Source organism: Hermetia illucens, chromosome 1 (genome assembly GCF_905115235.1).
Source record: "Hermetia illucens chromosome 1, iHerIll2.2.curated.20191125, whole genome shotgun sequence".
Taxonomy (NCBI): domain Eukaryota; kingdom Metazoa; phylum Arthropoda; class Insecta; order Diptera; family Stratiomyidae; genus Hermetia; species Hermetia illucens.
Window position 1 is genome coordinate 178,001,824 of NC_051849.1, and position 13,743 is coordinate 178,015,566.

The 13,743-nt window shown below is 40.8% G+C and overlaps 1 protein-coding gene across 2 annotated transcripts; it reads right to left on the minus strand.

Annotated features, from left to right (window-relative positions):
• Positions 1-4,383: 4,383 nt before the first annotated feature.
• LOC119656301 (heterogeneous nuclear ribonucleoprotein A1-like) lies at positions 4,384-12,377 on the minus strand. Of its 2 annotated transcripts, none has more exons than XM_038062750.1 (2): positions 11,017-11,039; positions 4,384-5,937 (listed from the first exon to the last, which is right to left on the minus strand). In XM_038062750.1, exon 2 carries the CDS (start codon positions 5,889-5,891, stop codon positions 4,992-4,994), a length of 900 nt encoding a protein of 299 aa, XP_037918678.1. In that variant the 5' UTR covers positions 5,892-5,937; positions 11,017-11,039; the 3' UTR covers positions 4,384-4,991. The 2 variants fall into 2 exon arrangements, with proteins under 2 accessions (XP_037918678.1, XP_037918671.1); XM_038062743.1 differs by lacking the exon at positions 11,017-11,039 and adding an exon at positions 12,248-12,377 and having other exon boundaries at positions 4,419-5,937.
• Positions 12,378-13,743: the final 1,366 nt, after the last annotated feature.

Here is a 13,743-nt window from a genome sequence, read left to right on the forward strand (position 1 = left end):
AATGTTTTCACTCCCGGTAAATCAAACAGAAATAAAATAAAATAAAATAAAAAACTGATAGAATACCGAATTTTCGCGGCAGCTCTTTATTGAATGGTCATTCATGAATTCTAGTCTCCATATTGCAGCCAAAATAATTACAGGGAAATACCCTGAAGTATAACAAAAACCTTCAGACTTATTTTGACAACTACTTCAGATGTATGCCCTTCATTCCGGGGGCGTTGAAAGGAAGTCGATAATGATGCATATTATTTATGAAGGGGCTAGAAATACTTTTGAAGTATACAATAAATTTTGCAAAGCTGACTTTTGGCCAGCTAAATTGATGAAACACCCCACTGTGCAGCTTGGGTAACCTTGAGTTTATTGAGGCAACAATGGATAAATTAGCTCACCTTAATATTTGAAGGTTATAGTCTCATGTGCAAACTTTTTTTTTCATATTATTCTTTTTTCTTTTTTTTTACATATTTTGAAAATATTATGAATTGGGACTATCGTGTGAAAATTTCTATTCGTTTACTTGGAGTGGGATTGTGTGGTATACACATTTTTTGTCCATTAATGGAATTGGGAAATGAATTTAGTAAAAGTGGTTATTATGCAATAATTGAATATTTATACACTGCTTCAACTGCCGTAGTTGATTTAGTTTTGAAAAAACAGTAAAAGGAGAACAAGAGAAAAACGTTGAAAAATGATATACTGTAGATCGATCACATTACGGTTTCTGAAGATGGTTCTTGGGCCAAGCAGGGATTCAGTATACTGTTAGGTATTGCTTCGTTAATTTGGAAACACAAATAAAATTAACGATATGGTAGTAAAATCAAAAGTGTATAAAGCTTGTGAACAATGGTCAGGAAAAGAGAGAGTCTGACAAGTTTTTAGAGTGGTATGAAGATCATAAAGATAATTGTGCTGCGAACCATGAAATAACTTCGGGGAAAAAGGAGGTAGACGGAGTAATCGAGATGTTCAAACGATCTGTAGAAAAATTTAGTATCAAGTATAGAAGTTACATAGGTGATGGAGATTCGAAAACCTTCAGAAATTTATTAGATGCTGATCCTTATGACGGTAACCGTGTGGTCGAAAAGAAAAAATGTGTATTACACGTCAAAAAACTTATATATAGACGTGTAAAAGGAGCCCGAAAAGCACATACGCTGTTTTTGAAAACTAAAAAACAACTTGAAGAACCTGAAAAAATCGGGAAAGAATAAAGCTAAAATTTCCACCGAAGAAACGTAGCGGTAGAAATAAAAGTAACGCTGAAAAAAGACACTCTCTAACTAATATGATAATGGTGAAGCTAAGTACAAGGTCTACAACAGGCAGCGGATCAGTAAAGCAGAGCAGAGCTGACTTCTGATGCTTCAAAAAGGGCCAGGTTAAATCGCAGGGCTGAAAAAATTTAGAAAAATGGTGCGTACGAAGAGGAGGAAGGATTCATTGCATGCACCAGGCATCACAGATTGAGGTAAGTGTACTTTTCCACTCAAAAATAACGAAATTTAACTTTACACTTGTTTTTCTCGAAGCAACATTTTTACGTGCGGCACAGGTGATTTAGAAAAAACTACTCGACCGATTTAACCAGGAATTTTAATATGTTATTCTACACAATAATGGCTCTGGCCGGAACTGGAGTCATCCATTTTAGTGAATATTTTTTCGAAAAAAAAAGACGAATTTTTGAATTTTTTTTTAGTTCTCCATTTTGTAATTTGTTCGCAGCATGCAGAATAATATCCCGTTTGGTTTTTTAATTTGGCCAGCAACCCGGGTTAAATATAAGGTGTCAACTTTGTTCATCAAAATAAAAATAATAATAGTAAATTAATATAATAAAATAGTAAATAAGTAAATAATAAGTTAAATAATTTAAAATAAAATTAAAAATGGTTTTTACGTATTTCACGACGCGAATAAACACATAAAAAATTTGAAACGATTCTATTATATTTTGTTATAAAAAAATCCCCAAAAATGCCTTCAAAAATCGGCCGCCATATGAGACCACTACCTTAAGGAATAATTTGTAGCAAAGTGCCCGAAATATCGGCTTGGGTAAGGATTATTATTTTCAACATGATAATGATCCCAAGTTGTGAGTCTCTGGTTACTGTATAATGCACTAAAACACCTCCACGATTTCCAGACCTTAACCCCATTGAACATTTATGGGACTCACCCAAGGATTCGTAAACATAATATAATCAGCAAAGAAATTTTGAGAAATATTCTCAGAAAAGAGTGATTTTATTGAAAAGCAGGTGCTACGCAGACTTTTTCTCCTGTTTACCCATCTGATCATTCAATCAATCATTTTTGGGGCACACATTTTGAGTCCTCACTTCCTTGTGTTTCATCCAATATTAAAAATAAGATCAGGTTCGAAAAGTACTAATCGAGTCCTTTCATTTGTTTGTGATTTCACACAAACCTTAAGAGGTGAAATTAAACGGCCAGTTAATAACAAAATCAAAATTTCGATAAGAAACACAATGACCCGCAACCTAAATTTAACAAGTCGGGAAACCGGAAGCTTGACGCTTCAGGTATAAAAGGTTTTGTATTTCCCTATGTGAGGAGCATAACGCAGCTCTCCATTGACTGATAGCATTGACCCGAGATATTTAAATCGCTCAGTTCTGGCAATAGCAGTAACCTGCCCAGAAAATCGAGGATTAGACTTCACTTATGGGAAGTGTTTTACAGAAAACCTTAAAAAGGGCTGAAGATAAGGTAGATTTTTCATAAATGCGACTTTAATATTTCACTCGAATGTCAATTATTCCTGTTAATTATGACGTCACCATCTTATTTGCATGGCTTTGGAAGCAGAAGTTTGAACTGCTATAACTTTCGGCCAGATTTCCATGAAATTTAGCACATATGTACGAAATATTGTCCCCTATGCTGATACAATATTTGGAAGTCCTAGAATGAATTTAAGGGGGGTTTTTCAGTAAATTTCTAAAAGTTGGTAATATTCTATTAGTAAGTTTATTTGAGCAGATATCGGAATGGGTCATATTTTGAGGCTTAAATTTCATCTAAATACACCACCCTGATTTTGATCGGACTTTTAAGTTGGGCAGTTTCGGAAAATGAGTCCTGTCTCACTTTAAGGGGTTCATCCCGTGTGAAGGCTGCTTTTTTTTAGAAATTTTTTGTGAAGAACTGGATAAAGATGCAAATACGAATTTTTCACCATGGATTCATTAATATCTTGAGCGTTCATAATAATTTTTCCAGCCCGATCGCATAGTTGGTTATTGAAATACAGAGCAATTTATACACCCATCTCCAAAAAAAGGTGCTGTTCTGCTACCACGCTAGAAGGCGATGTGACCATCCTAAAGGAAAAAGGTAAACGGCATTTTAACGTACAGACTTAACTACAGTCCGCAAACTAGGATTATTAAAAAATATTAAAAACTAAATTTTTGGTGCCTTTAACTTTAACTGACCATTAATCTGCTATACCTAGTCCATAAACCTTAGGTTTCTTGAAGAAACACATGTACAGCCTTGGCTTCAATTCTCGTCCATTTAGCCAAGTCATTCGAGCATCATTCGGACCGATAAATACGAGCTCTATTATGGCGATAGACATAAGTCTGGCATGTGACTAATCACGCGTTAAGCACTATCATTTCCGAATGACTCCGAATATCAAATAATAACCTTGCTACACATACTCTCTACACTATATCTAGATACAATTGATGCCAAAAAAAAAAATTCGATTCCGCGAATCCGACACACGGGATGACCCCCTTAAGTGCGTACATTTTGACTTCTCACTCGCGGCGCTTTGCAATTCACGACTAAACTAATATTGCGGAGTTGCGGAAAGTACTAATCGAGACCTTTGATTTGATACCCTTCACGACTATATCCAGTGAAAAAATTCTTTGAATCCCCCCTTTGCATGTATGGGGAAGCCCTCCTTTAAGCTCCACCTAAATTTATGCTACTCGCTGTATGTGTGGGATTTCATAGTCCCCATCTGTCCACCAATTTCGTTCGGATCGGTTTGGCCGTTTTGAAGAAAAGTGCGTGTGACAGACAGACAGTAAATCGAAAAGGAGAAACATTTATCTGCAGATTCATCACTTCTCGCTATTTGCCAATTATGCAGTTAAATTACGTCCTCGCGGTTAGCAAAGTTTATCATAGGTGATATTTTAGCTGCCTCATCAATACTGGTATACCATAACTTTTACACGATGGTCACTCGCTTAACCCTTGCTCAGAGGCCATCAAATCGAAAATACTCACCACTTACTAATCACGCCCTGACCTTTCAATTGGTTTGAAACGTTTCTAAGGGAGATGTTTTGGTATAAAAAGAAAATCAACAATTAAAATTTTAATATTAGGTTTATTTATAATTTCTGATATTTGGTTTTCGGATTTATTTGTCAATTGGTTGGCTGATTTTGCAGAGACAATTTCTATTTCCAATATTGTTTTTGTATCTATTTGTACTTAACATTTACAATTCTGTCGAATATTTCATTTTCAATCGTCAATTTTATGCACTATCTTGTTCGTTAGCTCTACTTTTCGTTTTCCAAATATCATCATCAACTTAAATTTTACTATTACTTCTTACTGTCCATAAATGAAATGTTGAATAAAATTAAATTTAAAAATAATAAACAAAAGAAAAAGGAAATCCGTTACTTCATATTGCGATATTGGAACATACAGATCAGTTTGCAGTAGAAATTTTTGTTTAAATAATAGACGCACTTCCGGCCATACGTTGCAAATTTAACGTACCAGCGCTCTCTTAATACTCTAGTTTTCCTAACGCCCAGAATTTTCCAGCAAACTTTCACGTCAGTTACATGTTAAATGGAGAAGTCAAGAATGGCTGTTATGTACTGTTGTATTTATTAAAAAAGAAACTGAAATGTACATCGCAAAATGTTAGTTAAATCTTATAAAAGTACTTTTTGTATGCATGTTTAGATTCTCCTATTACGATACGGCTGGTTGCGATTGCCCCCTTTGCCTGGATTGCGTGCTGGGCCGCTTCTGCCCTGATTGCGGCCCCCGAAATTGCCACCGCCATTCCAATTTCCACCTCCGAAACTGTTTCCGAAGCCACCACCACCGCCAAAGTTTCCGCCTTGGTTACCACCGAAGCCGCCAGGGCGGTTTCCCCAATTACCACCTCCTTGGTTACCACCGAATGAGTTGTTGCCCCAATTGTTTCCACCTCCAAAGTTACCGAAGCCGCCACCGAAATTGTTGTTACCCCGTTGATTGCCGTTGCCAAATCGCGCGTTGCCTCCTCGCCCGCCGCCGCCCTGCTGATTCTCTTTCGGGTACGATTTTCGAACATTTACAGATTTGCCATTGATTTCGTGCTCCTTCCCCAAAATAATTTTGTCAACGGGATCATAATCATCAAATTCAACGAATCCATAGCGGCGACCCTTGCCTTCTTTGCTGGTGACTATATTCACTTTTTCGATAGTTCCGAATTTTTCAAAATATTCGCGCAGGCCATCTTCGTCGTGTTCTGGAGCTAAATTGCCAATGTAGATTTTTTTCGAGGTGGAGCCGAGATCAGGACGATCAACATCTTCACGCGGCACCGCTCGTTTTGTTTCAAGGGTGCGTCCATCGATTTCATGAGGGCGGGCTTTTTGCACTGCATCAACCATGCTCGAGTTGGAGAACGTGACGAAACCGAAGCCACGTGATTTTTTCGTTTTGCCATCTTTCATCACAATAGCATCCACAATATTTCCGAATTTGCCAAAGTAATCTTTGAAGGTTTCATCGGTGGTTTCAAAGCTGAGCCGACCAATAAACATTTTTCGAAGATACTCGGGTTCGTCAATGTTTTCGCTCACCATTTTGGAGTTTTTGTTCAGTAGGATTCTTCAAATACGACTTTAGAAGCTGAAATTAAGGATAAAGAGAGAAATATTGAATGATCGTTTGGTTTTCAAGCGTATCAATTCCTTTAAATTAAATGTAAATGGAATACTAAAAAAGTAGCTTCAACATAGTATTAGGTGAGTACACTGACAGCAGAGAGCGGATGCTGGTGTCTTTGGCCCAATGTACTTTGGAGCCAATGGGTAGGTGCAGTAACATATTCCAGGAGAAAATATACGCCATAGACAGATATACGTCCTTTAATCTGCAAAGGAACTACAGGGGGCAGAACATTGCTATTCTCACCGACAGTCAGCAGCGATCAAGGCACTTAGGTCCAACTAGGTGAACTCTAAACTGGTCTGGGAATACCTTGAGAGACTGAATGCGCTTGGTTCGTCCAACAAGATCTGATACTCTGGGTTCCAGGCTATGTTGGGTTGGAAGGCAATGAGGCAGTCGACGAACTAGCCAAGAGGGAGCAGGAATGCCTACACGGGCTAGAACCGTTCTGTGGAATCGAAAATGGATTCATGGCTATGACATTAAAAAATGAAGAGGAACGGTTGAGGGAACTATACTGGACGGGTCTACAAGTAATGGAGCAGTCCAGGGTGCTTATTGGAGGATACGAACCCAAGCGCACAAAAGACTACTTAAACTTCAACAAAAAAGAATAGTGGGAATTGTCACTGTCGGCTAAATTATTGCCTAGGGAGCTAGGCATATCTACGGACATTGCCTGCAGGTTCTGTGCAGAGTGTGATAAAACCTCTATACACGTTCTGGGAGAGTGTCCGGCACTTGTGGAAAGTAGGTCGAGGCATCTGGGAGAACACTTAATACCAGTTGCAAAGTTGAAAGGTCTGGAAGTAGGGAACATACTAAAATTCCTAACGGTTATAGGCTTGTTTGAGATACTATGATTAATAGGTACACTATAACCAGCAAAAGGGACACAATAGTTCTTTAAGGACATGGTGCGACTTCTCCTTAACATTGTATGTACAACAAAATCACTCAAAATCAGATACAGAAATTTTTGGGAAAGACAAAAAAAAAATAACACTCAAAAATGACTGATTTCCGAGACCATCTCGTGAGTTCTGTATGAAGTGGTTCCATAAATTTTAAAAATTTTTGCACTCAAAAATATTCTCATTTACACAACTTTCTTGGAGCTCACAGGGCATCTACCACCTACCCTACTCCCACAGGAGTAAGGTAGGTGAATGTGTTTACGCGCAGAGTGTTGGACTCCCGCAACAGTACGCCGTCGGATTACCAAAAATAACAACCTTCCTGTCATCAGAGAACTAGCCCGGAACAGTTTGACACATTTCTTCGGGCTAGCCCATTATCTCTCCTGGCTTTGGGAGCCTTCAATTCAAGGCATTCCTTTACACCAGCGGGAGGAAGAGAGTTGCTAGTTCAGAGAACCTCTCACAATCCGGTCGCTCTGCCGGGCGAGCTCAATTTTTTTCGCAATAAGCCCGAACAGAATTCGCAATATGACTCCAACTGCTCTTCAGCACCTCTCTGACAATGTTGTCTGAAGAGAGTCCCCCTGTGTTTGCAAAAAGCTATTGACGAAAGCCTTCCCATCTTTCACAAGAGAAAAGGTGTGTTCTGCATCGTCTGCGAGTCCACACAATCAGGAGATGGCGCCACTCTTGCGTAGGTAAGATTGAAAACCTCCATGTCCACTCAGAAGTTGGGGAAGTGGCTCATTTTGCTACACGAGTTACCACTCGACGTTGAGGTTCTTCACGGGCAATCATCACTTGAAGTTGTCGCTCTTGCGGTTGTATTTGCCTTTATGGTCCTTAGCGAGTAGGGCAACGGGGATGACTTCCACGATCACCATCACGGCCGATTCTGAGACAGTACGATAGGCAGACCTCATTCGCAAAGCTCCCCGTCTCTGCACTTGAGCAAGACGCTTATGATACACCTCCTTTTCAAGGGCGTCAGCCCATACCCCCGCGCCATAGAGTAGAACGAACTACGTTGCTCCCATAAGAAGACGTCTCCTAGTAGATAGGGCCCCAACATTCGCCATTAGCCGACTCAAGGCTAAGACCCCTGCTGCTTTAATTTGCTCGAGGAAGCTCATCATCGAGCATTAAACCAAGGTACTTAACTGCTGGTTTTGACTCTATAGTCAACTTGCCGATCGATATGGGACGCAGGGTAGGGATTCTTTCTGGTCAAGATGATTGCTTCATTTTATTCCTGCGCAATGCTGAAACCATGAGCAGTCATCCATAAACTTAATCGTCGCATCAATATGCGAAGTCTGCTTGACGCCTGTTCAACAGTGCGTCCAGCAACAAGTGCCGAAACGTCGTCTGCATAACCGACCATTCCCAACTCTTCTGGCATGTCGAGTCTCAGATACTATCTTAGGAAGCGTTTCAGAGGTCCGGCCCTTAGGATGGACGCCTGCACTACTCCCGACGTGATTTCTACCTTCCTCTGGTACTCTAGCGTCTCATAGAGCAGGGAGCGGTCTTTCAGATGATTTTTCAAAAACCGCAAGAGATAGCTTGACACGTGGAATGTGTTTTCTAATATGCCTAGCATATCTGTTCATCTTACGGAATTGAAGGCATTTCTGACATCAAGCATTATGCGAAGTACTACTCCGTTGAGATCGGTGGCCGTGCGCCTTGGCTCGATGGACTACATCCAGAACCTTCATAACAGCATCCACTGTGGATTTCCCTGCTCTGAACCCAAACTGCCTTGGGGATAAGGCCCTCGGTGGCGCGGATCGCTTCAGCGAGTCTACTCCTGGTGAGCTTTTCGAGCACTGTTATGGGTACTGGTTAGTCCTGGAGGACACCTTGTTATAGCTCTTGAAGGACACAAAGGTCTTCGCATAAGCGTTTGCGGACGATCTAGCCGGGATAATTATCGGCTAGTTGACGGCTTGAATGCAACACTGCATGCAATCCAGATTTGATGCCTCCGTAATGGACTCACGGTAAACCCTAGGAAGGTTGGACTAATTTTGTTCACTAGGAACGTCAGGTGCCCCGCCTGACCTGCACGCTACTCAACTTAGTAGGGGCGGGAATCAAGCTGGTACAAACAGTTAAATATTTGGGAGTAAATTTCGGCTCCAAGTTAACGTGGAAAAGCAACAATATCAGAAATCGTACAGATTTCTCTGGTGCTGTAGGACTGCGATAGGTAAGACCTGGGGATTTTCACCAAAATGGATTATTCCATAGTAAAACCCATTTTGATATATGCAGACTGAACTTTGCTAACAGCAGGAAGCTGCTGATGCAGATTCAGAGGCTTGGTTTCCTAAGTATTACTGTAGCAATGAGTACTAGCGCCAGCCACGACACTCGAAGCTACCCTAAATCTACCCCCATTCATTTGGAGATGAAACGGAAAGTAACTAGGGACGCATATAGACTTGATGCCATTGGCGCAGTGGAAAAGTGACGTTATCATACGGTCATGCATCTATCTCGAAATTGCTTGACAAACATCAAGTGGCTCTGATGCCCATCGATCATATGGTTTCTAGATTCATCTTTGAAAAGACAAACTCCAGTCGTAGTCACAAAAAGGGAACGGTCAATGAGTGGGATTACGGACTTAATAATCTTCACCTACGGATCCGGCGAAGATATGTTCTCGAGAAATCCGATTACGGAACTGGCCCGACTTCTCGGGAAAATGACGACCATATTCCAGGCGGAGTTATCTGCCATTTAATTCGCAGCAGAAAAATGTTTAGTTTGTATCTGTTCCGACAGTCGGGAAGCATTATGGTGAGGTAAGAACCAGCTCTTGGCATCCGGTCATCCACTGTCAACTCCAATCTGAAGGAGGAAATTGCATAGATTCATGCCACCGGATGGCGAAACTTTACAGTCGAAAATCTTTGTGCAGGAATCCGGGGTCGCTAGAGCGACATTTTTATTGTCCCTTAAGAAGTGGGGCATGACAGCCCTAGTAGGGCTTTTAACGAGACACTGCTGCTTAAATTACCACATGGAAGAAATTGCGAGTGGTAGTCTCGACTATATGCAGTCCGGTCTCCTCAGTTCTTAGATGAAGAAACCTTGGTACAGTTTTCGATTTAAATACCTGGAGTCAACGCTATCCGCCAATGGAGAACTGCGTTATGAAATTGCTTCACACATTAACACAACCTGGATGAAGTGGCGTTTCACAACTGGAGTTCTTTTTGATCGAGGTATCAACGAACGTCTCAAATCTAAAATTTACCGCAATGTCGTCCGTCTTGTCGCCCTCTATGGTTCTGAATGTTAGCCAACTACAAAAGACAATGAACGGCGTCTTGCGGTAATGGGGACGAAGATGTTGCGTTGGACTAGTGACGTGGCACGTTTTGATCACATCCGAACAGATGATATCCGCGATCGTTATGGGGTTGCACCGATCGTGAAAAAAATGCGAGAGAGGCGTCTTCGATGGTATGGTCACGCAATTCGTGCTAACGAAAATTCACTTGCCAAGATTGGTCTGAACATTGAAGTCGATGGTAAATGACCAAAAGGCAGGCCGAAACAACGGTGGCTTGATACGCTGGATGGGGATTTAAATGCCTCGAGATTGCACCCAGATCAGGCATTCGATAGAGCCAAATGGCGAAACCGATCCGACGAGCCGACCCCGCTTGTGAACGGGACAAAGATTGAAGAGAAAGAAGAAGAGTTTTCTAGTTTTATCTTGTGTTTAAAGTTTTTTTTTTCAAATTTTTGTGATTTTATTTTATTTTTTTAATTTTTTTGTCACTTTTATTATTTTTATGTTTATTACACGACTGTGTATCTTTTATTTCAATTTATTAAATTTTTTTATCTTCTTTTTGTACCCCTGTCAACGCGTTCCATTCATTTCATTTACTGCAGTCTCAATGTTTATGTTGCTCACTGTATAAGTATTTATGTACTAAGAAAATCTCGTAGAGAATCCCAGGGCATGGAGTAGCTAGTTGTGGACAATATTTACAAAAAATCACATATTTGTAATCAAATTATAATTTACTAAAAACTTGTTTAATGCAAAGAATTTGTTTCTCCTTTCAGGACGTTTCAGGCTTCCACTTACTGATTTTATCCGTTTTGGTTGTCAAAAAATTTCATTCGTCGCATAAGCCACGAAATTTGCGAGGAATTAATTTGTTTGCCTGAACCATGGTTATTCTACTGATTTCCAATCAGCCTTGAATTCGCCTCCGTATTGAATTAGAAGCGAGTTCATTGACCTCAAGTCTCGACATTGAAGTGGCCAAAAGTGAGTCAGTTCGCGAGCAACGTCTTCACTGCCTCCATGGAACTCGCCTCCTGCGAAAGCTACGCATGAAGCGGCGCATCGACAGCCCGCGGCGAAAGCCGCCAAGCCGCTCTCGGCTCGTAATATTGATTTTTCCCATTTCATGAATGGAGCCGCGAACTGCATGCGTGCCGTGCGTGGATATTCGCCGATTACCGCTTTTCGGCAATGAGAGCGATAACGCTGGATGCTCAGACGTCTGCGACTGGGAGTCGCTCTCGAGGCTCCTTTAAGACGGGCCTCCGGGTAAATAGACGGACAAGTGCGCACGGCAGGGTCACGAACGCAACTTCGCAACACTCGCGAGTCGGATACGCACTTTCTAGTTGGCGAACAATTTCTCTCACTTTTGAAGACGCACAGCATCTGCAATTCATAAAACACAATTTCGGGCCGCCGGAAACCGACGCTGGTCACCTAACCTCTACCCGCAAATCCAGGTTTGGGGGCCTCGTGACGCGCGAAATGCGGCGAATCTCGGCTTTATTTTAGGTTAGGTCTGCGACAATCACCTCGCCCGCTTGAAGGAGCGATTTAATCGACGAGAATATCTAAAAGTTGTGGATTGAAACAACTTCTCCCGCTTTTAGGCGACACACCGCCAAGCAAACAGCGCTATTCGCACCATAATTGCCAACGGCGGCGGACATGGGCGGCTCTACACAGTCAGCCCGAATCACTATCATTAACTGGAAATTAGACAATTCGAACGTCGGGAAGCGCACAATTCCATCCCCGGATTATTTGTTCACATTTTTCGAGCACTTTGATCATAAAATAGGCCGTAAATTGCTATTGCCCGCGCAAAATCCGTCACTGACGCCACTCTTTGGCACACTTGAGGCCACACAAAAAAAATGGACGCTACTGCGGTTTCTATAGCGTCGGGGACAACAAAGGGCACTCAATAGTATTCACTGGATGTTGGGGATCATAATAAAACCAAAACTGCACCTAATAGTAAGGCATTATTTAGAATTTTCGCAAATTGTTTACTTGTACTTACCGCCAACCCGCAATTGTCATCACACTCTACCGGCTGACAGCTGTCATCACTACAAAATGTCAACCAGCCAACGCCGCCAATTCACAATGGAATGCGTGGCTTTTCTGAACCCTTTCAGATCTATGTAGATTCACAACCAATAGCGCTTGGATTAACAAGGCGGTGAAATTTTCAAATTAGATGTTTTGTATAGGAGGCGTTTTCAACATATTTCCGAAAAACTATAATACTATGACCTGAATTGGAATCAGCCGAAAAATTAACGTCATCTTATTATATTCATTTAACAAAAGTTATTTTCCATACTATGAACTGAGAAAAATTAGTAAGAAGCGAGTATGAATTCTGACGTAAGCTACTTCGGAATTTGAATACTTTCTAACATATTTAGTCCTGATGTTTGTAAATAAATAGAAATTAGTCTTTTTTTGTTAAATTTGTATATTTGGTAGTAAAGTATTATATAATAGGTACGCGAAAAAGGTTCGGCGATAACAAGTACGTCGTAAGTGCAGCGGAAGGATTTGCGTGTGGCTCCTAGGACCACCACGATTGGATAGGCTTACCAGCGAAATTGTCGCGCGAAACCAATGCTTGCTTGCACCGAGCGTGCCGAGCTACCGGCCCATATAGCGCTATTTAATCAATCTAACCGGCCAAAATTCTTTTTGGTGTTAATTAGCTTTAATTATGTTGCCAGAAGTGATTTTAAGGGGGTCATCCCGTGTGAAGGCCCTTTTTTTTGAAAAATTATTTTGGAGGACTGGATAAAGATAGAAACGTGATTTTTTCACCACATGTTTATTGATATCTCTAGTATATGTGATAAATTTTCAGCTTGATATCGTAGCTATTTTTCGGAATACGTGTCAATTTATATACCCATCTTCGAAATAAAGGTGTTTTTCTGCTGCCACGCTGGAGGGCGCTGTGTTCATCTGAGGAAAAAAAACTAAACGGCATTTTAATGTGGATAATATTCCATGGTCCGCAAACTAGGATAATTAGAAAATATTAAAAGGTAAATTTTTGGTGGGCTTTCAAACTTAATTTTTTGGATTTTGGTGTTTTTTTACGGCTTTTTCTATGCATAAAAAAACGACCCGTCCGATAGCAATTATCCCAGTTTGCGGGTCGTAGAAATATGTATTAAAGAAGTCGTGAAAATTTCAAAGAATTTGGTTGGATAGATTTGGAGCTATGGTGGCAGCCGATTTGCAAGATGCAGTTTCGAGAAAAACGCATATGAAAATTTAAATGTCATTATTAACAGTAAAATTTTAACTCTATGCCGCTATGCCTGGTCCATAGAGAGAACCCTCCGTTTCTTCAAAAAAGTCTTATAAGGCCGATTGTTGCTCTCTGGTTTCAATTCTGGCTCTTTTAGCGAGGTCAGTCGATCGTCGTTCGGACCGCCAAATTCGCGCTTCATTACGGCGGTCGACATAAACCTGACATACGTAACCAACTTGACATCCCATTGTCACTAGGATTTT

Excerpts from the sequence above, each read along its gene's own strand:
- LOC119656301 (XM_038062750.1), bottom strand. The coding sequence starts at position 5,891 with ATGGTGAGCGAAAACATTGACGAACCCGAGTATCTTCGAAAAATGTTT.